This window comes from Plasmodium cynomolgi, chromosome 13 (assembly GCF_000321355.1).
Source record: "Plasmodium cynomolgi strain B DNA, chromosome 13, whole genome shotgun sequence".
Lineage (NCBI taxonomy): Eukaryota > Apicomplexa > Aconoidasida > Haemosporida > Plasmodiidae > Plasmodium > Plasmodium cynomolgi.
This window is the reverse complement of record NC_020406.1, coordinates 332,822-359,789: the sequence shown is the minus strand read 5'-3', so window position 1 is coordinate 359,789 and position 26,968 is coordinate 332,822. Positions and strand designations below refer to the sequence as shown.

The 26,968-nt window shown below is 39.2% G+C and overlaps 5 protein-coding genes across 5 annotated transcripts; 2 read left to right on the top strand and 3 right to left on the bottom strand.

Moving 5' to 3' along the window:
* Window positions 1–1,626: 1,626 nt before the first annotated feature.
* PCYB_131750 (hypothetical protein) lies at window positions 1,627–6,039 on the bottom strand (the record flags this gene model as incomplete). The annotated part of the gene is made up of 2 exons (XM_004224199.1): window positions 1,627–4,854; window positions 4,945–6,039. 2 exons carry the CDS (start codon window positions 6,037–6,039, stop codon window positions 1,627–1,629), a joined length of 4,323 nt encoding a protein of 1,440 aa, XP_004224247.1.
* A 9,985-nt stretch (window positions 6,040–16,024) lies between these two features.
* Window positions 16,025–17,666, top strand: PCYB_131740 (hypothetical protein; the record flags this gene model as incomplete). The annotated part of the gene is made up of 2 exons (XM_004224198.1): window positions 16,025–16,527; window positions 16,550–17,666. The coding sequence occupies 2 exons, from the start codon at window positions 16,025–16,027 to the stop codon at window positions 17,664–17,666; spliced, it is 1,620 nt and encodes a 539-aa protein (XP_004224246.1).
* Window positions 17,667–18,562: 896 nt separating this feature from the next.
* Window positions 18,563–19,933, bottom strand: PCYB_131730 (hypothetical protein; the record flags this gene model as incomplete). Its single annotated transcript, XM_004224197.1, has 5 exons — window positions 18,563–18,586; window positions 18,690–18,770; window positions 18,917–19,054; window positions 19,120–19,844; window positions 19,876–19,933. The coding sequence occupies 2 exons, from the start codon at window positions 19,931–19,933 to the stop codon at window positions 19,120–19,122; spliced, it is 783 nt and encodes a 260-aa protein (XP_004224245.1). The 3' UTR covers window positions 18,563–18,586; window positions 18,690–18,770; window positions 18,917–19,054.
* A 1,061-nt stretch (window positions 19,934–20,994) lies between these two features.
* Window positions 20,995–21,216, bottom strand: PCYB_131720 (Tim10 homologue; the record flags this gene model as incomplete). The annotated part of the gene is made up of 1 exon (XM_004224196.1): window positions 20,995–21,216. A coding segment is annotated over one exon (222 nt), but the record flags the coding sequence as incomplete, so codon positions are not given.
* An 884-nt stretch (window positions 21,217–22,100) lies between these two features.
* PCYB_131710 (hypothetical protein) lies at window positions 22,101–26,513 on the top strand (the record flags this gene model as incomplete). The annotated part of the gene is made up of 2 exons (XM_004224195.1): window positions 22,101–25,744; window positions 25,796–26,513. The coding sequence occupies 2 exons, from the start codon at window positions 22,101–22,103 to the stop codon at window positions 26,511–26,513; spliced, it is 4,362 nt and encodes a 1,453-aa protein (XP_004224243.1).
* Window positions 26,514–26,968: the final 455 nt, after the last annotated feature.

Here is a 26,968-nt window from a genome sequence, read left to right as displayed (position 1 = left end):
CCTATAAATTGGATTAACATTTAGTATACTAACAAGAAAAATTGATTACCGATTATTTTGTAAAAAGTGTGACTAAGCAGCAAAAAAAAAAAAAAATATATAATAAATGTTTTTACCCAAAGGGGCGTCTCTCATCAGGTGGTATGTCGAGAAGAAGGGCAGCAGCTGGGAGAAGAACTCGAATTGAAGAATCCAAATAGAGTGGCTTCATGGGGTGCTAATTTTTCCTTTTCAATTGGCAAAATGGGGAAAAAGTATCCCACCGCACTGGGGCTGCCTAGTTCAATGTATTTTTCGTAACCGGTGGTTTACACCCCCGAATGTAAGCCCCTATTCTTTGTAGAACGGCGCAGGGTACTTCCGCAAAAACGTACTTGCTCTGCTCTGTTTTACTTAAAAAAGGTGTTAAAAAACTGAATGGAATTTTACATATATTTGTCTAAATTATTATACTTTTAAAAATATCGAAATTACATCATATAAAAGCAAAATTAATAACAATAAAATGGGGAGCACGCGATGTGCGGGGGCGTGTGTGTAGGTGTGTGACCGTGTTGTGTAGCGATGTAGCTGTGCAGTTGTGCGCGCCTGTGTAGGCATGCACGTCAGCACATGTGCCGGCGCACACGTACATCATAAGCACACATACACACCCGCATAAAAAAAAAATAGAAAACATGGGCTGTTTGAAACTTTATGATGACGAGCATGTGGAGGAAGTATAAAATTTCTAAAAAAATTTACAATAAAAAATAAATTTTAAAGCATAAAAAAAGGGAAAAATGGCGAAAAAAAAAAAAAAAAATTGTGGAAATTATTTGCATACTTAATTTTTTACCAATACGTATATGCCTGTAGACATATACATATTTCACAAAACCTAATAAAGATGGCAGCATCGCAGAGGGGGTAAAACAGAAGTACAGAAAGAAAAGAGGAAAGAGAGAGAAAAAAAAAAAAAATGCTGTTACATATGTGCGCTATATATACATGTGCAAACGTGTAGGCATATGTATACACACCCAACGTACCCCTTCGTGCGTAGAGGTAGGTTACCGTGCGTCGTACATCTCCCTCCTTTCTGCACAGGCCTGTTCATCAAACGCGCGTACACGCACGTATGTATATACATACGCAGACACCGTACACTTCCTAAACGCATACATGTTTAAGCACGCGCTTAGGACAATGCGCATATATATACGGCGCACATATTTCATAGCCAAATTTTTAAAACACAAATGTGAGGGGTACCCTTACGTGCGTTCGTACGAACCTACACATTGGCTAGAACATGCGCACATACATGTAGGAACGTACGCTGGCACACACGTACACGCGCATACACGTTATACACGTCATACACGTGCACACACCTACACACATACGACTGTCTGGTTTTGCTTTACTTCTTCTATTGTACAAGATGTTACACGATAATGGCAAATATTTACTTCAAAAAAAAAAAAAAAATGATACACATGATTCCCAACAAAAAGGGGAGTGTACATTTGGTTATACTTGATAAAATTAAGAAAAAAAATAAAAAAAAATAAAAATTTTGTGATTCTCCTCCCTTTTAAACATACATCTTGAGTTCATATATTTTTTTTTTTTTTTCTTTTACTAAGATTTTTTACTCCTCTTTTTAGAGTAGCCAATTTTACTTGGGGATTCATTTTTATCAAAATTGAACACGGACTTTCTTTTATTTTTTGTAATTTTTTTATCTACTTTCAATGAAGTATCCTTGGTGATACTGGACTTAGAGGGGGTTTCATTATTTATAAAGGAATTCATAACTGCTTTTTCGTTTATCGATGTGACTACGCTCGCTTTCTCTTTCGTCCCTCCTCTCATCATCATTTGCTTCTTCGGTGTTTCGTAATTCAACATACTTGACATGTCTCCTTGTTCCATTTTTTTATTGCTCATGACTTTTCCTCTGTTGGATGTCTTGGTTTTTCTTACACTTGTTTTGTTGGTTTTGAAGTTTTTATCAATATGTAAAATAGGGGTTTTAATGTACATGTTATTTATTCTCTCTATATGTTCTTCTAGGCGGTCATCTGATATTCTTTGCCTGGGGGTGTGATCGAAGTCATCCCGATTGAAAATTTGATCTTTAAATCTTGACTTGAGGCTGTTGCTGTTTGGCGTCTTCATGGAATCCATGTCGTCGCTCAGCTTGTTCGAGTCGATCGTGTTGTGGTTGTCACGTGGAAGGGTGACCTTCTCGTCGTCGCTATGGTCCCCGTGACTGTTACCTCCGTGGCTATTGTCGGCATCGCCACGCTCGTCGTCCCCATCGGCGCTGCTCGCGTCATCCTCGTCCTTCAACACTATGTCGCTCAAGTCTTGATATTTGTTATCATCGGACTGGCTAAACTTAATGGGCGTCTCGGACGAGTCGAAAAAGTTGGCAGAAAATTGGGCATTCATATTGGAACTATTGGAATGGCCAAATTTTCCGTGTGCACTTTCTCTCTCCCCGCTCCCCCTGCCAGAATCCATATTAATGTGTTGCAAATTGACACGTTCGATACGATTTTTCTCTTTAATAAATTTCTTCGTAGGTGTACAAATGTCCGTTATTTTGTTAAAGTGTTGGAAATAATTATTCGAGTAATATTTGTCCGTTTCCAGTATGGACGGCTCATCCGGGTTAGCAACGAAATTTTTTACACTGTCTTCCGTTTCGCAGACTACCCATATGGCAACACAGGATATATCATCTACCTTGTTGCCTTTGTAGGTTCTATTTGGTTCTCTATATTTCCCAAGAAATGGAAAAAACGGTTTGCAGTGAAGTTTGTCCCCACTTCTTCTCTTAGCTATGTTCGTAATGGAATAAGCTATATCCTGCGCAGGGGTGAATGCACTTGGATCTCCTAATTCACATGCTTCTTCTGGGCTGATGGCAAAGGTACAATAAGCTTCTATTTCTTCATCAAAAAGATTATCACTCACACCGTCACTCATTAGTAAGATCAAATCTCCTGGCATACATAAAATTTCTGATGGGGGGGTGGCAGCGGCTTCGGGTGGATCTCCATCAATATCTACCTTTTCTAATATCTTTACAAAACTGTGTAGGCCTCTATCTTCTAAATCTTTCCATTGACTACGGTCAGGTAAATTGGATAGTTGGTAGGGGGCCCCATTCTCCCATTTCTGTTCACTCGTCTTCCATATAATTTTACGCACTATGGAAGGGTTCCTTCCTTTATTATTATAATACAAAAATGATTCCACTGGAAATTTAGGGTAAGTTTCTCTTTCGAAGTTTATATCCCCTGGAAGGAACTCCCTTCGAAGAATCATACACACGCTATCTCCTAAAGAGGCTATCCCGCACTTCCCAGTATATTCATCTATCAAACCTACGATGGCGGTCGAGCTGCCATACGCATCTGCATACTCTTTTTTTACGCTGTCTAGTGAATTTCTTAACAGCAACTTCGATCTGATGATGGTATTGTAGGACACCTTTGCATAGTCGTTTAAATTTTTCGATAATTTTTCTGCCTCCCTCTGACAAGCAAGTGACAAACCGATGGAAAATTTAGAAGCGTCTATTCCTTCCAAACTCCACGAACCCACCCCATCGAATATTCCAAACGCAGGAGGTATATCCGTTTGAAACGTCGCGTCTTCACACCTTCCTTGCACTTTCCCAATACGACACTGTCCTCCGTATGTCTTAAATAATTTTATCATGTTCGCTCTTACATCATCCAAGGAATTTTCCCTCATTAATCTGTTTTCACTTAAACGTCTTCCCATTTCATCCACCGTTCTGTAATTATCATCTATGAACATTTTATTCGTTTGATCTAGTAACGTTTTATTATTTTCCTCGATAGTTCTGTTCGCGCCGCTTAACTCACTCGTGACGTTGTTACTCCTGGCCATTTGAAGACACTCTTCATCTGAGGTAACATATAAACAGGTGTCATTTAGTTTGTTAATTTCTACATTTTTAGTTTTTTTTTCTTCGGTGTGTAAATCTAATGAGTTACTATACATTTGGTGGTTGTACTCTTTATTTTCTAATTTATCCGTAAATAAATCGCTTTTATTTTTTTTGTTGCCTAGGCCTACGATCCCGCTGCTCACGTGGCCGCTACTATGATTGCAATTGTTAACGGTGCACGCAACAGAACACGTACTCGTGCAATCGATCGAACTCGCGACGACACTGCCGCTCGTTCCACCGGCGTGAACACTGCTACTAATGCTCCTAAAGGCTAACTCTCTTTCTTTCTCATGCAGCAATTTCGATTCGCGGGGATGGGAGTTATTACCTTGTGCGTGTGCCAGTCGCACGTGCTCGCTGGAGGGGGGATATGCATGACTGTTGCTGTGACGATTGCCCTGATCGTAGTCTCCCTGATCATGGTTTCCCTGATTGCGGTTGCCATTACCATTACTGTTACCGTTGCGATTGGCATCAATGTTGCCGCTGCTGCCAACGCAGGAGGAGCTGTACTCCTCGCAGAGGAATCGGGGGTCTTCCAACGCCATTTTTTCCCTCACCTTCTTCAAATTTTTGTACAACTTTTGCAACCCGCAAACAGCCTTCCACGTCCGCCTAGTGGCATTCACATTGATCTTTTTCAAAAGCTTAATATTTTTAAAAAAGGAAAAAGTAGCGATGGGGCAATAGGATATTGCTTCTTCTAGCAAATTCAAATTCTGTTCATTCAGGCCAAAGAACAGCTGCTTCAGTGCACTATCATTTAGCGAATTAAAAAATTCATTCATGGCTTTCGTGCCACTAAAATTAGGATCACTCCTATGGAATTTTATATATGCACAAAACTCTCCATAAATCCTATCTTTTAACACCACCTGTGATCTAAAAAATTTAAATAAAAATCGCAGCTCATTTAAGAAGGTAACTGTTCCTTTTAGCGTGTCCAGTAATTTATTTGTACTTACACAGTTCCTACTAAATCGTAATATCCTCGCTTCTTGTTTCCCTGAGTGGTTCAGTAGCAGGCACACATATTTGTGCTCATAATCCTCGCGAAAGGGTAATATACAGTGTTCTAACGACTTGGACGACTTGCGGTCGTTTTTACTATTCTTTAGATTATATCTGTCATTGAACTTTTGGTCGTATTCGCAAAAACCAAATTTATTCGTTTTTCCTGCGCATAGCATTTCGACGAAATTGGACACGGCGTTTTTGTCTCCCAGCTTGGAGTCATCACGCTGGTTTTCATCACATTGGTTGTCATCACGTTGGTTGTCATCACGTTGATTGTCATAACGTTGGCTGTCATCACGTTGATTGTCGTTGCAGCTGCTGTCGTTACAGCTGCTGTCGTTATAGCTGCTTTCATTGTAGCCACTGTCATTGTAGCCGCTGTCATTGTAGCTCCTGTCATTGTAACTACGTTCATCATCGTTATTGTCCTTATGGTTGTGATTATCCTGTTTTTTTTTCTTCCTTCTTTTTTTGTCCATCCTGCTCCCTTCGCCGAAGCCGAAACCTCCACCTCCCCGGTCCCCATCTGCATCCCCCTCATTATCGTCACCATGCTCGTCGCCATTCCCGTCATCATCCCCGTCGTCTTCATTAAAATTGCTGTTACACATGGATATATTTGTAATAATTTTCTCCTCCAACATTTCCGTTTTCCTTTTTATGTTTAACCTCCTTTTTAACTCTTCCAAGATGTTCGCCTTAAATTCTTCGTTGCTGTTTATGTCAACCAGGTCGTCTGCATCCACGTACTCCACAATTTGACAAATGGTTATCACTTCCCCTAGGATATATATTCCTTCGTCTCCTATGAACATTTTGTGTTGGGCCCACAGAGCATGTGATATTTTTCCATTTTTCACGAAGGTCCCCAAAATTTCTTCTAGCTTTCTCTTCACAGTGTCCGTGTCATTATCATTTCCTTCACCGTTGCATCCGCTTCTGTCTTTCCCTAGCACTCCCTCTTGCCACGTCTTATATTTAAACACGTCAGTGGACACATAACCGGACAGGACCTTATCATATATGTTGCTCAAGAATTCCATGGTGAAAAGTGAAAGTAAAAACTAAAGCGCATGTATACACACATACACATATGTATGCGTTGGGGTGGCACGTACATACATGTAAAGGGGGGGATAAGCTCGCTAGGCATGCGTACCAGGAGTTGTACATACATATATAAGTAACTAATCGGGTGTAATGAGTGCTATAACATTACATGCAGTAAAAAGGCGGTATAACTTGAATTTTGCACACGAGTACTTGTCTGTGCACAAACGTGTGTAGGCATATAGAAGCGGGTGCTTCACTGAAGAAGGAAAAGTCGTGTGAATTAGGGATGTGTGCCATGTAAGCATGTACACACGGGATGAGCTTGTCTACCTATATCTGTGGACACGTATGTACACGTTATATGAATATGTACGTATACATAAGCATCCGCGCACGCATCCATATGGGCATACACACAGGGTATATACTCTTCAGGATGTTTTGTTATAACATATTTAAAAAAATAACAGGCATGGAATATTTACACAGGGTACACATAGATGGCGTGTGCGAATTTTTTTTTTCTTCCTCCTCCTCCCTTCCAGGGTATGATGTTTTGTACCCTTTTTGGTGTGTGTTTTTTTATTTTAATTTCTGGTTCGTCGGAGGAGGCGGTACAATCACACACATGTGCTGTGTACGTATAGGTGTATGTGCGCACGTTGGTAGGCATGTACAAACGTACACATGTAGGTAAACCGCTAAATATTTCAGTTTACTCTCGAGGGGAAACTCGCATAAATGCGTACTTGCCTGCGCGTGTAGGTGGGGAAAAATGCATACGATAATGCGTACATTAAGGCATACATTAAGGCATATATGAACATTTAATTATAGTTTAATATATCTATATTTTTAATGCTGTGGGTATTCACAACAGCCTCGCGATTTCGTGTTTTTTTTTTTCTTTTTTTCACAGCATAGTGTATTTAATTTATATTTAATTCATTTATATTCATCAAGAATACGCTTACGCGTACGTATAAATGGTAAAAATATATATAAACGGGCAAGATGTACATAAACTGGGATGTGTATCTATAATGATGAGAAGGCTTATGTAAAGGTGCGAGAGAACGTGAATAAATCATGCAATACATGTATGAACATAAAATACACGTATTCATGCATACACGATTTTCGTTTACGCAGGTATTATTGCTCCTTAATTGATTAATTTGACATGTGTCATCTGTCACCTTCTATTTTTTTTTTTAATCGCTTTCTCTTTTTTTTTTTTTTCCTTTTGCTCGTAGTACGCATATTTATTTGTACATTATCTATCTATAAGCGAACGTACGTAAGTATGGATGTATGTACGTACGTACGCGTGAGTGTACCTTCGTATGTGCGTGTACCCGTTTGTACGCAAGTGCGCGGGTGAGTACATGTGTATGCATACGAAGAACGCAATTGTACATGAATTACGCGCGCGTTCATACTGCGTATATATGTATGCATATATATATACATTACATATACATGAATACACGCACGTATGCATATACCTCCTCTACTGGCTCATCGCAAAGCGCCAAAAAAAAATATAACTTCGTGTGTTCACATTAAACCCTACGTGCTTTACGCTTATAATTTTTTTTTAAATATAGTTCATAAATTAAGTTCATTATACGCAAAAAAAAAAAAAAAAAAAAAAAAAAAAATAACAAACACGGCACACAAAAAATGTCACTTAATTTTTTTCTTTAATGTTTAAAAAAAAAAAACATACTGCTGCATTTTATTATAAAAAATAATTAGTGAAAATTAAAAGGGATTGACAAAATGCAAAACTGTTTGCATACGTAAAATTTTTCCTTTTTCTATCCCTTCCTCCTCTTATCTTTTTTTTTTTTTTAAATTAGAAAGAGTTAATTATTTTTCTCTTTTTAGGGGCTTTTAATTACGACTTTAATTTGCATTATCTCTATTGTTACATGCGCACGCAAGGAAGCATGCACAGGTACGTATGTTTGCTGCTCATTTGTATGAAAAACTTACACGAGTGTAATTCTTATGGGCATAAAATAGTATGGGAATATACATAATGCATACATGCATACGTATATAATTACGCGCCATGCGGAAAAATGGGCATATGATGCGTGTTTTGTGTACAAAATGTTATTTAATTACATGTGAAAAAAATTATTGTGCTGCATGTATGTTTATTTTTAATCTTAATTTAATATATATATTTTTTTTAACACGTTTCAAACCTTCCCATTTGCGTAAAGAGTTTTTAATTAATTATTAATTTTAGGTTTAATTTTTTTTAAGAAAAAAAAAAAAAAACTTGGTAAATTGGTGTATATATGTAATTTTTTTTTTTTCCCCAAATTATTTGCAATTTTTTGAGGGTAACACATATTTTCTTTTTCTTTTTATTTTATTTTATTTTTTTTTATTTTTTTTTTTTGCAATTCTCTTACGAATAAAAAGGAAAAAAAAAAAAAATGCATTTTTTTTACGTATATTTTTAAAAAGGTGATATATGCTGTATTTTATTTTATTTTTTTCCCCCACCGTGCATTAGCAATAAATTGGCACGTATGCACAACATGGCACTTTGATTTATGCTGGAAAAAAGGTGCTTGTGTAAGCATTTGCTTAATTTTTCAAGTGTGGAGTGTCAACTTGCACACGTGGCACCTACGCCTTGGGCCAATTTTCTTCCCTAGCGTAGCTTTGCATACAGTCCTATGACATCTGAGCGGCATGCCGTTCTGCTACACCGTGCATATATGTGTATTACAAAAGGGTTACTTTTTTGGGGGGTAGGGGTGGTGGTGGATAATCTTGGAACCTTACACATTTGCCACCATATTGTTACTTAATATTTACCACAATTTTAAAAGAGGGGGAAATGACAAGATACTTAAAGGGAGACTTAAAAAAGAGGTTACGCAGAGGGGGTCTTACTAAAAAAGTGGGCCCAAACATGTGAGTAGCACCAAATACTTTAAGGGTGTGCATATTCGCGAGCATACTTAGAAGGAAATTCAGCTGATAAAAAGATTAACAACTTCAGTTAGTACGAAATGGTTGCGGCACCTTAAGGGAAAAGCGTTTCCGTGCAAAAGGTAGTCCTCCTAGGAACCCTCCTAAATTTGTGCACAACTTATTTTGAGTTGCCTCTTAACCGTTGCCGACCTGTGGGGTGCAGTGCGTACAAAGCGCATCCCCTTACGCACCCACGTGTAAGTCGCTAGGCTGTTGCACACGGCTGCGTATACTTGCGTCCACGTGTACCATTTGGTTTACTCCCCTTGAATAAGCACCCCTGCTTATTTCTTTTATTTGCAAAAATTGTTAGTAGGCAAAAAAAAAAAAAAAAAAAGAGATTTGTTCTCTCTTAGGAGAATGTGCACCATGGTGCATTGGCAGTAATTCTTTCCTCCTTGCTAAAATTATAATTTTAAAGGTAGCACATCTTTTCTAAGCTCTTAAAAAAAACACAAAAATATATATATATTACCCCTTTTGCTGAGTTCCCCCTTTAACAATCTGGCCCATTCGGTATGCTTCAAATTAAGCGTTACACTTAAAGATGGGTGAGGGACACACACAACCTACGCGCAGTTCTGCTGTAAGTCTTCGGTGTGTAAAAAAAAAAAGGGGAAACACTTGTTACAATTTTTTTTCACATGAAGGTGTATACACATGCCATCTGTGCGCATATGTATGCACATGATATAATTGCGAATTAATGGTTGCCCCCAATGTATCAGGGTCACATTGGCCCTATAAGATGCAGTGACATTTTTGCTAGCGCTTATCACAAAATGAATTTCCCCCAAAGAAACCACACTTTTAACGTCCCCCAAGATGCTTATTGAAAATATTTACATAGTTTCACAAATGTCGCATTTTCAACACGCACATGTGTGTATAAAGTGAGAAAGGTTGCTGCGTCAGGCTGGGCCTACAATCTCTCTCCTCATTGCTGTAACCTTCAGTATGTTTTTTTTTATTACATCTGTGATGGTAATGGATTTTTTTTTGTTAACTCATAATTAAAGGTGCACCAGGTTGTAAAAGAGTCCTTCACAGCGAAAGTGAGTTTGGGGAGTTCCCCATAAGGCATATGTTCTCCACTTGAACATGCTTAACGGATTAAGAGCAGGAACGTACACATGACAAGCGGGTTTATGCACACATAAATATATGTATTGCCCCCTGTGTCGGATTATTTTTCCCCTGTGCGTGAACCGCTCTCAGTTCACTTTCTAACAAATGTATGAAAAAAAAAAAAAAAAAAAAAAAACTCGTTTTTCTAGCCCTGAAAGGGAGAAGAGCCTGTAATTTAGCTAGCTATTCACGTTGTGCTATCGGAAAAAAGTGCGAAAGCCATAGTAATGATGGTAACGGAGGAGGCGTGGCGACTTCGTTCCAATTTATACTTCTCCCTAAATGGAAAAATATCTCTCCTAACATAAACAACGAGCCATTTGTAACGAAACCAATACGAGGTAGTTTCACGTGCCGAAAGCTTGGGAAAACATGTCCGATAAGGTGCACTGCCTGGGGATCAATACGTACATGTGTGCATGCGTGTCCTTTTGTGCATGTGCATTTGCATAAGCAAGGTCCCTCTTGCTAAAATGTACAGGAATCTTTTTTAAGAAACAACTTTACAGTATTTATGCTTCCCTCAGGAGGCACGCCCTTTTTATGCTCTTATAAGTTGGTGCCTTTTGTTTTTGCTTCTATTTTGGAGAATATTACTCCATTTTGTTTTTCCTGTCCATTGCAACTTGATAGCATATTCCACATGTGAAGAATGGCCTTTTTTGAATTTCACTTGTTCAGGTGATTCATAGTTAGGGATACACAAAATGCAGCTCTCTTCCACGTTGGAAAGGCACACATGAATACATCCCAAAATGCAAAAATGCAAAAATGCAAAAATGATTGGATGCCTGCATGTGCATGCCTTGAGGGACATAAGGATCATCCGTCGTTCCTTGAAAGGACATTACGGGAATGCTTCAATTGTGCCATTTTATTTTACTTTATTGTTTATTTATTTTCTTCCGACCCCATCACGCTTATCGAGATAGATGAGCTGTTTGTGAAATTTTAATTTTCTTTACAAAAAAATGGGGCACTTTAATTTTTCCTTAAATTAGTGGGAGTAGGCCGATGTAAAAGTGGTACACCAGCATACGTTGATTAATGAAGAGAAAGATCATACCTTATCGAGAAAACCAAACGGAGGAGGAGCGTCATGCTGTGCCCATTCGACGCCCCTCATCGCGAAAATATGAGGCATCATGCAGATGTTTCCCCCTTTGGATCATTTCGTACTTTTGGCAACTTCTATACAGGTGGAAAACGTGTCGTTATGGGTAACTCACATGGCTAGCCATCCTTTGCAAAAATGAATTATGTGTGGATACACAAATGGGAGCAAACAATTTGCACACAATTATTCTTATCATTTGGAGCATTATTCATAATGTCAAAAAAGGTGGCACAAAACAGTGGGCAACAATTTCTGTCGTGCAAAATTAATGTTCAGTTTTTCACTCTAGTTGGTCAATTTGTTTTTCCCCAATAGGGGGATTATCTCTCCATGTACACGTTTGATCAATTGGCTAACCCCACGACATGGTCTCTTTCAATTTTTTTCATTTGTATGCATGTGCCTTGCTGGTGTGTTAACCCCATGTGGAATGAAAACAAACGGGGAGGCGAAGAAGCATTTCAAAATGGACGTGGCAAAATTGTTCGAAGGTGTGACACTTGTAAACATTTCTTTTGCCATTTTTAACAAATTGTTAGATCTACATATTTGAATTAATGCGTTTTGCGACATATATGCTTGCGCACAGTATGTATACCAACGGGGGAAAAAAATTCCTTTTTTTTGCCATTTGTCTCACTATCACGTTAGTTTTTTTTTTTTTAAAAAGATATAAGGAAAAAACCACAAAAGGTATTTGGTGTCGTTTCCTTATTCAGTCGAACGTTTGGGGATATACCGCTTACGCCCATGTGCGATGAAATGAAAAAGACTTATCCGTTAACATGCACAAGCGGTGATGCAAAAAAGTAAAAGTGCACAAGACAGAAACGCGAAGAGACATGTTCACGAATTCGCAAACATATATGGGCGTTTTATTTGTCTTGTTGAAAAATGTTCAGGGGTGGAGGGAAGACGAGTGCTCTGCTTCGTGTTCCGCACAACGATTTGGGGGGATATTTTTTTTAAAAATGAAGCACAATTTGGAGAAATGGTTAAATAAAAGAGCGGACTTTTTCGTACAGTACATATATGTATACTTCATTACTTTCACATATATAAAATGTTAAGGTTGCCTTGTTCTGCATCCGCCAGTTGATAAGCTGAGTTTGCAACAAAATTAATTTTTTCCTTCAAAATAAAAGGACCATAACAGAGAGAAAAGCGATGTTATAACGCTAAATTGAAGACTCCCAAAAGTCACTTCCTCTCATCACAGGTTCGTTTTTTCTTCACATGCAAAATGCGGAAAAATTAAAAAAATGAGAGGGGGGAAAAAAAATGGGAAAAAATTGGGGAACAAATGGAAAAAAATGGGAAAAAAATAAAAAGAAAAAGGAAAAAAAAATGGAAAAAAAAGGAAAATAATCAAAATGATGATGAAAGGAAAAAAGGTTCGTCATAAATATATACTCATCCGATTCGTGTACTTTTTTTTTTTCTCCTTTTTATGTACTTTTTTTTTCTTTAAATTTGAAGAGCGCGTAACTCGCAAATTCGTAAATGACTGAACAGAAAAGGCTGTTTTTTGAGTGCAAATAAATTTTTGAACCATGGCTTGAGTCGAATTTGTCAAATATGCCATAAAGTTACGCACGCGTTAATATATATATATATAGAGAGAGAGAGCAAAAATATGGGTACTTTTATTACATATTTATTTATTTATGTATACCATTTTAAGCATATTTCCGATGCGAAATTCGTAGCCACGTGGATATATAATATATATATATATATCCTTACTGATGATGTGGTGGCATGAATTTTTAAATTTGAAACCCTTTTGCAATTGCGAAATTGGAAAGGGAAAAGAAGAGTGCTCCATTTCAACTTGGAGTTTGAAAATTTTGTAAGAAAAAAACTGTGCCCCCCCCCAAAAAAGGGTTCGATTCTGCATCGCGTTATGATTTAATGCTACAGCAGAGGAGCCGAATAAAGAAATAGATAAACAAACTTTGCAAGTAAATAAATTTGCGAGCAAATAAAAATTGCGAATAATTGATTATGCAAATGAGTGAACTTTAATGATCCAAAAATATCTACCGACTGCTCCGTACTATTTCCGTTTTTAACGAACCCATACATGCTATATGATAACATTCATTCCCAAAACACGCACGCGCATACGTTATAATGCTTTATGCAAAAACTTCCTCACAATTATATTGTGATGAAAATTAGCCAGTTAAGCGTCACTTTTCCCTTTTGTGCGCCCCTGAGTGTATACATTTCCGTGCTGTATGCCATACGTGTATTTGATTAACTTACATCGTACCGATTTGCATAACCCGTTTACGCTTACGTTGGTACATACTTTGGGGAGTATAAAATTGAAAGACGGCATAATTACAGCGCGGAAAAGGTGAAGTTATTTGTCGTCCGAAATTTTGTACTTGCCAGAATATTACTGTTTTAAATGTTTCCTTTGTTTGTAGCTGGTTGGAAAGCAGAAAAGGGAGACGTGTGTCTGTTTTGTGTACCACTTAACGTGCCTTTATGTGTATTCAGATATGAGCATATGTGTACATATGCGCATGGTAGGCATGATCGCGCGTACATTTTTTAAGTAGGAAAAGGGGCGTCTCTTTTGAGGGAGTAACCTTTCCTTGCCGCGGATAACGCAGCCAGCAGTGCAACTGCAATTGCAGAAGTACAACTGATACGCACAACTCGCTTCCGCTTTAAGAAAAAAATCAGCACCATTTCTCATATTAACACAAGCTTCATTTTCCATCCTTATTGTTTTACGTGTTATTTATTTTTTTTTTCGATGTTGTACTAAGTGTACGTTGTTTTATTTCGTCTTGCTAAACGTTTACGTTCGCCTGCACATATGCCAGCACGTAACGCATACGCAGGGCAAACATAAGATGTATATCTGTCCGCGGGAACGTAAGCACGCGTATATGTACGTACCTACGCCTGCACGTTGCCTATACATTTCGCATGTCAAACACTGTGCATATTTTTTAAGCCGTTTAAAAGGGGACAGCAAACCGAATCGAGGTGGAACGAAGCGAACCCAACGACCACCGCACGAATGAACATCTTTACTCAACCGACCCGTCCTTATTTTTGCCATTTTTAACGTGACCAAAAATTGTAAAGGAGAAAAATTTGTGCACGCAGAGAAGCAGGGGATTCGATATTTTAAGTGAACAAAAAGGTGAAACATGCAAATTGTCATGGGCAAATGCACCATTACGTGTATGTTTGTGAACATATGTGTAAGCATATAATGCGTATGTATGCCTATGTATGCTTATATATGCGTATGTATGCCTATGTATGCTTATATTTGCGTATGTATGCTTATGTATGCATATGTAAGCGTGTGTATGCGCGTGGCCAAACCTTCCCATGTGCACCCAGCGTACATGCAAAAAAAAAAAAATAAATAATAAAACCACCCGTAAGGAGTAAATCGAGGGGATCGACTGCGCACAGTTGAGTTGTTCGCACTGTAAAAAAAAAGTTGCGTACGTATGTATGCACATACGCATGTATATACGCGTGAGTATACATATTCGTAGCCGTATGTGTATGCGCATATGCACACCCTTCTCGCCCCAACGATGACTGGCAGCAAAAGCCAAATGGAGGAGGAAAATGCTCCAGAAATTGCCCCAAAAGAGGGGGCCCAAAACAGGAAAACATTCCGCAGCTTTCATTTTTTGAAAAAAAAAAATGAAGAACGTAGTACCGATAATAAAAGAAACATGGATCACATGTTCTCATCAAGTATGAGTGATTACGCCTCTTTGAAGGATGATCAGAAGGAAGTGAGTAACGGGAAAGTATCCAAGTCGTATGTACGTGATTTGGAAATCCCCAATGTCAGGGCGAAAAATAAATTTCAATTTGTTCATGTGCATGGCGCAGAAAATGATTCTCCAAATCTGCGCCTTCACGAATCTAGTGAACGGGGGGATGTTGGCCTCCCCCATGATTTAAGCGGCCCGTCCGACAGAGACAGGCATAGCTCAAGTCATGGTACAAGTCATGGCGCCAGCCACAACGTGAGTAACAACGCGAGTAACAACGTGAGTAACAACGTGAGTAATAATCCCAGCAATGGCCTATCGGGAACGCGACCCAGTAACCACTCCGCGCAGGATGAGGACGAAAGTGCCTCCCTGAGGGGTGATTCTGCTCTTCGAAATACATTCAGAAGAAATGAAGAACACGAGGAAAATCATTCCAGAGACACCGCCATTGGGCAGGAAGCGAATGGACAGTCATTGGGCATCGTTTCGGGAAATGTCGAGGAGGTGGGAAACGTTACTCTGGGTAGCGGACCGAGTGGAAATGTTACCTGTGAGAATGCCCCTATTGAGAACCCCTCTAGTGAGAATCGATTAAACGAGGGCACACCACCCCCTAGTGGAGGAAACATCGAAACGCAAAACGATCTTCTGACAAGGATGCAAAACCAAAACCGGAACGAGGCACAAAATGACCCAAGTCGAAGCAGAAATTCGGCAGAAAATGCATCAAATGCAGAGGAGTTAGACTATTACGTCTTAACGATTAGGGACTTAAGAAACACGCACGTGAATGAAAGCGAATACGAAAATGAAGAAGGACTTGAGCTAGATTTTTATCAGAGATGCTTTATCGGGAAGATACTAGGGTATGAGATAAAGCCTAATCTAGAAGAATACAATTTGAATAAAGCCATTAGGCTAATTCTGTTCATCTTTGTGTTGCTGGCACTTTTTAGTATGGAATTTGCCCTACTGTATAATAACCTATTAAAAGTAAGGGTAGCGGAAAACCAGTTTTTGCTGGTCGAATCAAATTACAACAGCTCCTTCTTAAATAATTTCCTGTTTCAATTTAATGACAAGGAACTAAAAACGTGGCACCTAACGAATGACATGATAAGGGACGAAATATCGAACGGAAATTTTACGCTCCACAACAACATGTGTGAAGTGGTTAACAAATTAAATATAAACTGTGACAATTTGCTAGAATTCTACAAATCGAATGATGAAAAAAATAAGGAAAAAATAATCGAAAATACTATTCATTTGTATGACGAACTGAGCAAGAGAAATATGTCCATTTATAGGGTAAAGGAATCTTTGCTAAATCCGTGTAAAGATATAAGCACAAAAACGCTCACTGGAGGAAGTAATTATATATTTTTATTTGTATCTCAGAAGAAGCATCTAAAAATTAGCACGATCTTCTTAATACTGACGATTTTTTTTCTGCATGCGTATCGCCCTAATTCTGTCTAGAATTTTATACGACTTTGTATTATTTTTGTGCTTCAAGAATTACCGACTGTCAATCGAGAGCAAAAGGAAGTACCTTGCCAAATATATGTGGTCAGTGAGTACCATCTTGTTTTTAGAGATCATCCTAGGGGATGACTGCATCATTTGGTGGCTACACGATATCGACCCCATTTTTAATTACCATTTTCAATATTTCTTATGGTACATATCTCTGTTCTGCTTATTGTCGTATGTACTACATAGAGTGTTTAGGAAGTATGCAGTAAGAAATGACAGTAACAATTGCACGTCAGCTTCGTTCACCATGCAGTATGTTCACGATTTTCTGTTCGGGATTAACATCGTTTTTTCCTGCCTCTTTATCCTATTAAATATAAGCAAGGCCACCGTTATCACCATTATCGTTACCGACATAGTGCTCTTCATAGATATTTTAAATGACTCCTACTTAGAACAAATACGACTAACCAATTTTGAAGACTTCCCATCAAATCGGCAAAGAAAGAAAAAATTCTACATAATTGAAAATAACAAAAAAAATGGAAAAAAATTTACTCTAGTTAGACTAAATGAGCACATTTATCAGGAAGTCACCCTGGAGAGTAATTCAGAAAAACAAGCAAGCAAAAGCAAAGGTGACATCGATGCGAATAATAAAGGCGAACTGAAAAAATCATGTGAGAAAAAAAACAAAATCTTTAACTTGAAGAATGTATTTAATAAGGGAAATATAAATATGAAAAAAATTCCAAAAAATGCCGCCAGCAATGGGAAAGAAGTCGAGGAGGAAAACGGTAATAATAGCGAGGAGGAAAACCATAGCCATGATGATGGTGACAAATATGACAGTATAGACAACCCAGGTACGTCATCTGTGGAGTATTGCGAAATTTGCGATGAGCGCTTTAAAAATGTGGTGCTTTATCCCTGTATGCATGGAGGATTTTGCGAAACTTGCATACGGTCCATGATATTCAATTCACTGAAGTTGAAAGACTCCTTTCCCAATTGTCCTCTCTGCCGAGACGCCATCAAGAATGTCTACAAAATATCTTACGAGGATAGTCAGAAGAAGGTCCAGGCCGTCACGATACTCACTATCAGGGTGAAGCAATGATATAATTGCATGTCTCGCAGAATTTGATTGCCGAAGCGTGTATGTACTCGGTAGTATGCTTCCCCCCGTTTCACAGTGTGAGAAGCTGTGCCTCCCCCTGCTTGGACGACCGTTTGTTTTGTTTCACGCGTATCACCCGTATTACCCCTATCACCCCCATCACCCGTATTACCCTCATTTGTTCCTTTGTTTTTTCATTTTTAAATATCGTCCTCATGTGCGCAGCATGCTCGCTGGCGCAGCTACCCATATGTGTGTACATATATGTGTACATATGCATGTATATGTATGTGTGTACCCACTCGCGTGCGCGTAGGTCGAGTCGGTAGCCATCGCAGAACGGGAACCCTCTGCCCCCTGTGGCGAACCACCCAGAGGAGCACATGAAAAAATAATTGGAATGGCATGTGTATTCCCTTTGTTTCTGCGTCGTTCCGTTTATTTTTGTGACCCCCCGTTGATTCTACGTCCACCCCGTTGCTGCTCACCCCGTTGTTGTTCACCCCGTTTTCTTATACCCTTTTCTTGTACCCCTTTCTTGTACCCTTTTTTTTTGTTTTTTCGCTTCCTTCCTTGTTCCACCCCCCACACGATTCATGCGCTGTTTATCCCTTTACGTATCAGGAAAGGTGCACACTTGCACGCCGACCCGAGGACGCCTATAGCGGCGTACACGACAACGCCTCCAGGTGCACATGTAACGAGGCCCCGATTTTTAAGTTATTCATATTTATAAAATTAAATATAACCAAATAACTCTTAACAGTATGACCAACGAGATCTATTTTAAATTAATGATTGTACCGTTGCTCACGAAAAGGAAAAAAAAAAAAAAATTTTTTTTTCCACAATTTGACTTAAAAAAAAATTGTGTCCGGCATCTGCCTGCAGTAAGATCACATATCGAAGCTTGCTAAAACCTGAGATGGGGAGGAAATGGATGAGCAAAAGTGTAGACGCATTGGATCGGCTTGCAAACGATTCAGTTCGCGTTTCATTTCGCCCAGGTTATTCCACGTGTACCTTCCGCCTGATGCTTCTGGCCCGGTGAAGATTGCCCTCCAGGAAACTAAAAAAGTCCCTCACGCAAAAGTCGACTGGGATCTGAAAAAGGGGGGAAGCGACGCACCCATGGGGGTAGATTCACATATACGTGTGTCTATCTCTATGGTGGCATTATCACAGGGGTCCCACCCGTGCGGTACCACGTGGTGTTGCCCACGATTGCACATATACATAGGCATAATTACGTAAATAAAACCAAAGGTAGGGCACAAGGAGATGGTTTTGTCCAGGCAGACAACCAGCGGAATTTGTGTTTGATGATTTTTTAAAAGTTTGAGGCAGTTTTCTAGCAACCACTTATCGGCATCATCCTGCAAGTGCATTCCACATAAATTTCCGACTGCCTTTTTTTTTTCTTCTTCCGTTTTAATATCCTTATGGAAAAAAATTAAATTTGGATCAAATCCATTTTGAACAATTTTATAACTGCTATGGAGGATGTCACTGTCGTATTTATTTTTTTATTTTCCATGTCTGGGAATTTTTCGAGTGCTATTTTATTTGCAATTTCTTTCAGTTTTAGCAACTTTCTTTCCCTCCTCTTTTTGTGATTAATTTTTTGATATTTTTCTTCTAATTTTTTTTTTATGTAATGAAAGTAGCTTCTTCGTTTTTGTATTAACAGGGTTTGCTGTTCCGATGGTTGAAACAACGCCTGTGTGTTTTTTACATACTCGGTTAAATCATCCCATATGGAGTTGATACCTCCATTTTGTTTTTTCCCCCCTTTGTTCGAAATGAATAAGTCCTCATCCAAATGTTCGATGCTTTCCTTATCGCACTCGTCCAATATGTTTACATTTTTTATTTTCTCCAAGGATTGCCTAATGTCGTATATCAATTTTGCTGTGATTTCTTCCTTCTGTTGAGTTGATAAATTATTTGGCAGGGTTTGCAATTTGATGACGATATTTTTGTACCTGCCCTTGATTATTTTATGCTGTGAATTTTCAAACATTTTAAAAAAAACAATTTTCTTTTCCAAGAATATGTTACTTTCGCTTCTTTCAGACGAACTTAAGATGTCTATGTATGAATTTAAAACACTGAGAGATTCGCTGTTCACCTTTTTTAGCTCCTCTGGTAATTCTTGTGTTAAATCTGGATGTATTTCTTTATAAAAGAAGAGAATCAACTTTCGCACGCTCTTTCGAAAGATACTCGACTGATATTTTCTTCCATTTGCAAATTGAAATGTGCATTTTTTACTCGTAAGGAAGTTGTCACACCTGTAGAGGCTGCTCATCAATTTTGTCAACATCGCTTTGGGGTGGCGTTTTTCGTGAATGGATTTTTTTTTTTTTCTCATTTCACCTTCTCCAAATGTACAGGCCAAAATGGGCGAATAAGCAAGGGGCATAAATTAGTAATAGAATAAATGGTAAAAAAAAAAAAAAAAAAAAACTGTGGAACGAACTAGCTAAAATGGTTAGCATGTGGAAGCATCAAATGGATGATTTAACAGTGTAAATGTACCACTCGCACTTGGGGAGCGGCAGATGGCACTAAAATTGAAATAAAAAAAAATTGGAAGCCATTTTTGGGCGTAATTTTATCGCAACTAAGCGTTACCTATGTATGATTATACCCACTCCGAAGAGGCAAAAATGAAGGCCTTTTTGCGGCGCACTTGCGCTTTTTTATGATGGGCGCATCCATACCATTTTGAGAAGTTCTACATGTGCAGACCGAGTTGCACAATCTTGGGAGGAACCTAACTGTGCCGTTTTTAAATGATAAAGAGGGCGCGAGTTCACTTTCTATTTTGTTTTTCCATTTGAAGGAAACAAACAAAAGGAGAAAGGAGAAAAGTGCAACAACAAATGGAACAGATTGAAGTAAACAAAATTGTAAAAGTCGTTTCCGTCATACAAATGGGCCCCCTACCCCCTCGCTAAAATGGCAAAATATGGATGGGCATAAAATGTAAAATTGACGAGGGAAATGCCGTTAAATAGGGTGCAATTAAATATGGCGCAATTAAATATGGTGCAGCTGAATGTCCCTTTAAAGGAACGCGTCGGGGGGGAAAGAAAAGTGGCGCCGCTTAAAAATGCCTCAAGTAAAACTGCATAATTTCAGTGGTATGAAAAAAAAAAGGAAAAAAAAAGTGGGATAACATATATGTGTAAATATATGCCACTCTGAAATAGATACCCTTATGTGAAAAAGCTTATACGTGTTGAGGAACATCCGTGTGGAGGAACATCCGTGTGAAGACTCCCTGCGCATGGGGCGACGCTTCCCCCAAGCGCCCTCACTTGGAAAGCTGAGACTCCTGCAGATTCTTCCCCACCAGTGTATGTATTTCCATATATTTATGGACACATCTGTCAACACAACTGGTTTCTCCCACCGAAAGGAACGAATCGTTTACATCGGGTATGCATTTTCCCCAACAGGTGTTTTGCATTCGCTTGAACAAATCAGACATTCCCAGTAGCTCTACCACGGTGCTATTTACTTTGCTTATATTTTCGTTCATCTTGTGTAAATAAATAGGTGGAGATGGGGTTCTAATTAAAGGCTTCTTCGATGTTGTACTTGGACCTCTGCATAAAAAGGGAAAAAGTTTCAATTGTGGTGAAATGTGGCTCTATGGGGAGCTTGAGCGTAGCTGTAAGGTTCACTTGGATACACGGAGATACGCCTTTTTTTTTTTTTTTCCCTCTCATTGTTATTACTTCTTTTCCTTGATTTTTTTCAAAATCTCAGCTTCAAAAAAGTGGGGAATGGATCTTTTAAGCAAAGTGAATTCATACGCATGGCACCTAGCTATAGAATTTATCCTTTCTTTAAAATGGGAGAAGAGGTGGGGTGAAGGATTCGCGCGAGGAAATAAAATGCAATCCTGTAAAATTAAACTAAATCGAATTAAATCGAATCAAATTGAATCAAATTAAATCGAATCAAATTAAATCAAATCGATTTAAACTAAATCGAATCGAGTGGAAACCATTAAAAGCGCTCTTCTTTTTTTTTTTTTTTTCTAATAAATCACAGAATGCGCCGCGTGCGTAACGGATGCACTATAAAAAAAAAAAAAAAAAAAACATCTTGATGTGATGGCGTAGGCATATCTGTGCATATGCATGTGAATACACTTGGCAGAATGTAGAACGTTGAAGCAACAATTATGTGGAACACTGCATTTTTTTTTTTTTTTTATGTGTACAACGTTAACATTTGTTGTGGGAGGATGGGAATGGCCGCTTAGACTCGTAAGAAAGGGCCAAGGGAAAACGAGCAGGGTTATCTCCTTTTTTTTTTTGCCCCCTTTTGCAGCTTTTTCCATACAGCATAACTCTACCATTGGGGAAAAACATCGTGAAGGGGGAAAATCACCAAATGTGACGTGGTGCAACCAAGATGAATAACTACATGCCGAAAAGCTTCGACGAAATATTGATACACCCCAAGGACAAGCATACCATTTTGGAATTTTTCACCCATTTGATAAAATTTAATAATGACCCAATTTTAAGCAGAGAGTTAGAAAGCTTGAGCAATGCCAAACAGAAAATCGATGTGGAGAAATTAAGGAACATATGTGTAATTCTGGGGGCCCCCGGAAGTGGGAAAAGTACATTAATAAAGTACCTATGTGACAAATTAAACATGAGAGAGTGCCACTACGAATCAGAATCACAGGAACATATCTCTTGGGTTAGAAGAACTAGTGAAGAAAATGAGCAGTACTATCACCCATATAATAATTTCTTACTCTATTCGAATTGCCAAATTGGAAATACAAAAAAGGTAACAAAGAAACATGGGAAAGAACAGGACGAGCATAAGTGTGCGAAAAAGAACAAAGTATGCAACATGATGTTGTGCCACGGAATCAGTAGTAACAATAAAAGGAAGAAAAAATATGAGCACAGAGAAAATTGGCCATTACACAAAATTTTTAAAACCGAATCGGGGAGCAGCCACCCAAATTGCAGAATGAACAAATCGGTACCGTTACATATTGAAAGTGGGGTTAAAAAGAAAATTGTAGCAGATTTGGTAGAGTGCAGTGACATGAACGGGAAAATAGCGAGCGTGACGCTCAAATTGTACAGCGTTTATATGAATCTAGTGAGTCCCACAATTAGGGCAAGGAGAAAAATAGGCAGTACACGCTGCTTAGAAGGCAAGGAGGGTTTTTTCCCCTCCGCTGTGTCTAACCAGTTTAACAAAATAACACACAAAAATTACACCGTGGGGATTAACATATGGAAAAAAATGAACAAGCTATTAATTTCGGCTGATAATTTGAAAAGGAACATTTTGGAAAACGAGGAAGAAGCACACACACTTGAGAAGGAATTTATAATCGATATGTTTGTGGATGGGAATCATAGCGAATACGTAGTTAACAGCATGCAGTGTTCCTCTAATTTGCGCGAACATATTAGCACAAACGCAAAGGAATCTAGCAATTTAAGCAAATCAGTGTTAGATATTTTAAAATTGTATATTAACCTGATGGAGGAAGTGAATGACGATTTCGCCTTGGCCAACACGCTCAGGGAAGAATTAACTGACTTTATCGAAAGGAAGAAAATAAGACAAAGGACAGAAAAGTTCATGCCTTATGGAAGAAGCTACTACTTTTTCATTAATGGAATGGAGAAAAATGAAATGCAACGAGGGGAATTGCACAATATGGTTATTTTTTCCAATGTGTGGAAGGGAGAACGGGGAGAAAATGCCCCCTCTTCGATTAATGACCCACTCGAAAGAGAAGTCAAACAGTTTGTAGAATCACACAGGGGAAAGCAAATAATCCCCCACTTGGTAGAAACCACAAATTTAAAGCAATGCATAGGGCAATACAAACGCCTTAGTAGTGAGCTGTGTAAGCGGGAGAAGATCATCCGAGCGCTTGTTAGTGAAGAAATAAACCACATTTGGCAATATAGCACTTCGAAGAGTTGCGAGAATAACGGTATATATGATACTATGGCTCAAGAGTGTCACACGAACACAAGTGCGTTGTATTTAATGACACTAAACGATCAGTTCACACATTTAATTAACAACTTTTATGTCTTGAATAATATTAGGGGTCTCTCCCTGTGCAACTGTTTCTTGGGCAACCATCTCACCGAGGCAGTGATTATTAATACCACCCTTGTGAGTTACCTAAAGGGACAAGTCGCTAGTGACCTTATTAGGAAAAACAACTCCCCCAAGAGGGGAAATGAGGAAAGTGCGTCGATGATGCCTCAGTTTCGCTCAAAAGAGGTGGGCACAAAATTGGTTTCTCCATTAGCCAACTCGCTGGGAAACATTCCAACTAATTGTGACGAGGATCACCATCTTGCGTACAGAAAATTGAGAGAAATACTTGAGGGGAAGAAGAACCCTTTTGAGGATGAAACCTCTCCTTTTACCCTTCCAAACAATTGGCCACAAACTGGTGGGGATTTGCCCCTTCCAGAGAAGGCACAAAAGAGAGTAGCCAACTATTGCAGCGAGATTTACAAAGTGAATAGGAGGGTGGCGAGCAAGTTAATAAAATGTAACGATTTGGTGGAAGAAATGATAACCCATTTGGGCAAAGACAGAGATGTGAAGGCAAAAATGCTTTGCGCCCTGATGGAAGATATAGAACTAAACGATACTACGGTGAAGTGGTTCATTCCAAATTTTCTGGAGAAACAAATGAGAACAGTCATTTCGGGGAGCTATCTCTATAGGGAATTTCTCAATATCGATCTTAAAAAAAAGAGAGAAGAAGAGAAACAAAAAAATTACTACGAAGAACATTTTATAGACACTCGTGCGGTCCTCCTGGACGAATTACCATTAACCGAGTTAGAATACTCGGAAGACTTCCGAGCCAGTTGCACTAGTTCGATGGAGTTTATATTCAACCGAGTCAATCACTGCAAACAGGAGTATGTAAAGCACGTTCTGGAAAACAAACCTAAGGAGAAGTTCCCCAAATGCTATGCAATACACCCCATGGTAATTTTTATAAATGCGTATGAACAAATAAGGACCGTCAATACCTTGCTAGGAATTGACATCAATAATTCTTCATATGTTTCTTTTGTAAGGTTAAAAAAAATGCACCCACTATATTTGGAGAAAACCCTGGCAGAAAGGTACTACTGTAGAATGATCAACCTGAACCGCAACGTGAAAGAGGTTGTAAAACGATTGACTCATAACTGCAATGGAGACATAAGGTCTTGTTTTAACGCTCTCGACTTACTAAATCGCATTCCCAATTTGAATGAAATGTCACTGGAAGAAATTAACAACATTTCCCTTGTGTGCCAAAATGATGTTTTTTCCTTTGCTAGGAAGGTTCTATATAGAGACCTGGGGCTAGACACTATTTCGACAGACCGTTTGTCCGCCTCAACTTGTTTCAACTTGGACACGAATGATGCTACCTGGGATACCCACAATAAGTTGACCCATGGGAGGATAAGCGGAAGATCAGTTGGGAGTAACTACCCAGCAGTTACTACCAACCATGTTGAGGAGGCAAAAAATGAACCCAACAAAAATACTCTACACAATTCCGCATACAGTTTCGCCTCTCATACGAAGATGCCGCTTAGCACCAGCAATGACCACCAGACGAATCGCCTGACCATGCTAAGTGAGGGAAAGACACACAAACAGGATAAAACCTACATGGAACTTTTCACAGAATTGGATGGGAAGGCAGATATGATGAGCACAACGGAGAAGTTTCAAGTCCTATCATTGTTAAAAGAAAATTATATATATTTTTACAACAGCTTACCCGATATGGCTAGATTATTTTCGAATCTGAGTGTTATTAATTACTCCTTTCGTGGCATAGACTGCTCAAACTTTTTAATGAGAAAGGCGCATGAAAACATGACTGATGATGTAGCGAGGTTTGTGGATGACCACTTCAGGTTGACCTACAGGTATTACATAGTCTGTAATGGGAACCCCCAGACTCCAGTGGATAACGCGTTCCAGGCACAGGAGGTGCAGGGAAAAGCGCAGGAAGGGTTAACTAAGGGGAGAAACAGGTCAGTCTATTCCGCGTCCAGCCACCCCCCGTCCAGCCATCCCCCGTCCAGCCATCCCGTGTCCAGCCATCCCGCATCTATCCACGCGGCATCCCTCCCCGCCGCCTCCACCCATGGAGTAACTCCCACGTGCCATGCGAACACTTCCTTCGCGCTGAAGACCAATTCCATGAATAAATACTATCACCATTTTAGTCTAGTCAGAAAGGAATTATACGACCGTTACATCATGATTGTGCTGAGGAGGATAGCAAATCAACCTGTGAATAATTCGCATGATGTTGCAGCAAGGTACCTTTTTTTCTTAAGGGGAAATTACGAATTGTTTGCGAGTTTTTTCCCCTGCTACATTATGCTGATTATACAGCACTGGAATAGTAAGCACGAGTGTAAGGGTACGGCTGTGCAGGGTCAAGATGTGGACCCGCTTTTTGTTTTCGCTACAGATGATTCACTCGACAGTGACCCGTTTTCCCTTAACAAATTCTGCGAAATGGTTCACCACTTCAAACCGCGCGGCTCTGGGGGTGAGAAAGCAGAGGAGCATGCGACGGAGATTATTTCATTTGCGGAAACGTTTATCACTCCAAAATTTATAGCCCTTTTTTTCCCGTCTTATTTGAAGTACTTAAAGGAGGAGACGAAGCAAAAGCAGATCGTCCGTAACTTCGTCGGCAATGAGGCCGTGTCCACCGAAACGTACTTCGAGATGCGCAGCGCGCTCCGCCTGCACGATATGGAGCTGTACAGCTATTTCTTCGAGTACTGAGGCAGCAGGGAGGCAAGCGTGAGCGTAAGCGTGAGCGGCGGTTTGTCTGTTGGCGCGTTTGTTTGCCTAGCCCATCTGCTTTCATCTGCACCTGTTTGTCTGGCAGCTGCACACGCGGCTGCCCTATCCCTTCAATCGCCTTTTTTAAAAATGGGAAAGAATTTTAAAATTCGTCTTTTTAAGTCACACCAAAAAAAAACAAAATTGACAGCAAAGTGAACGCTGCTGGAATGAATCTAAAACGAAGAGACACAGTAGGACACACAATGGTGATACTGTCCTTGTTCCGTAAGTGCCGCACGGAGGGTCGCGTCTGTTAGGGACATACCCATGTGTGCGATTTTTTAAAATTTTTTTTAAAAAGTTTATTTGGGCAACAAAATCAGGGGCATAAAAATGAGAAAAACTGTGGGGTGGTGAATCGGTAAATCGGTGGAGCGGTACGCACTTCTGCA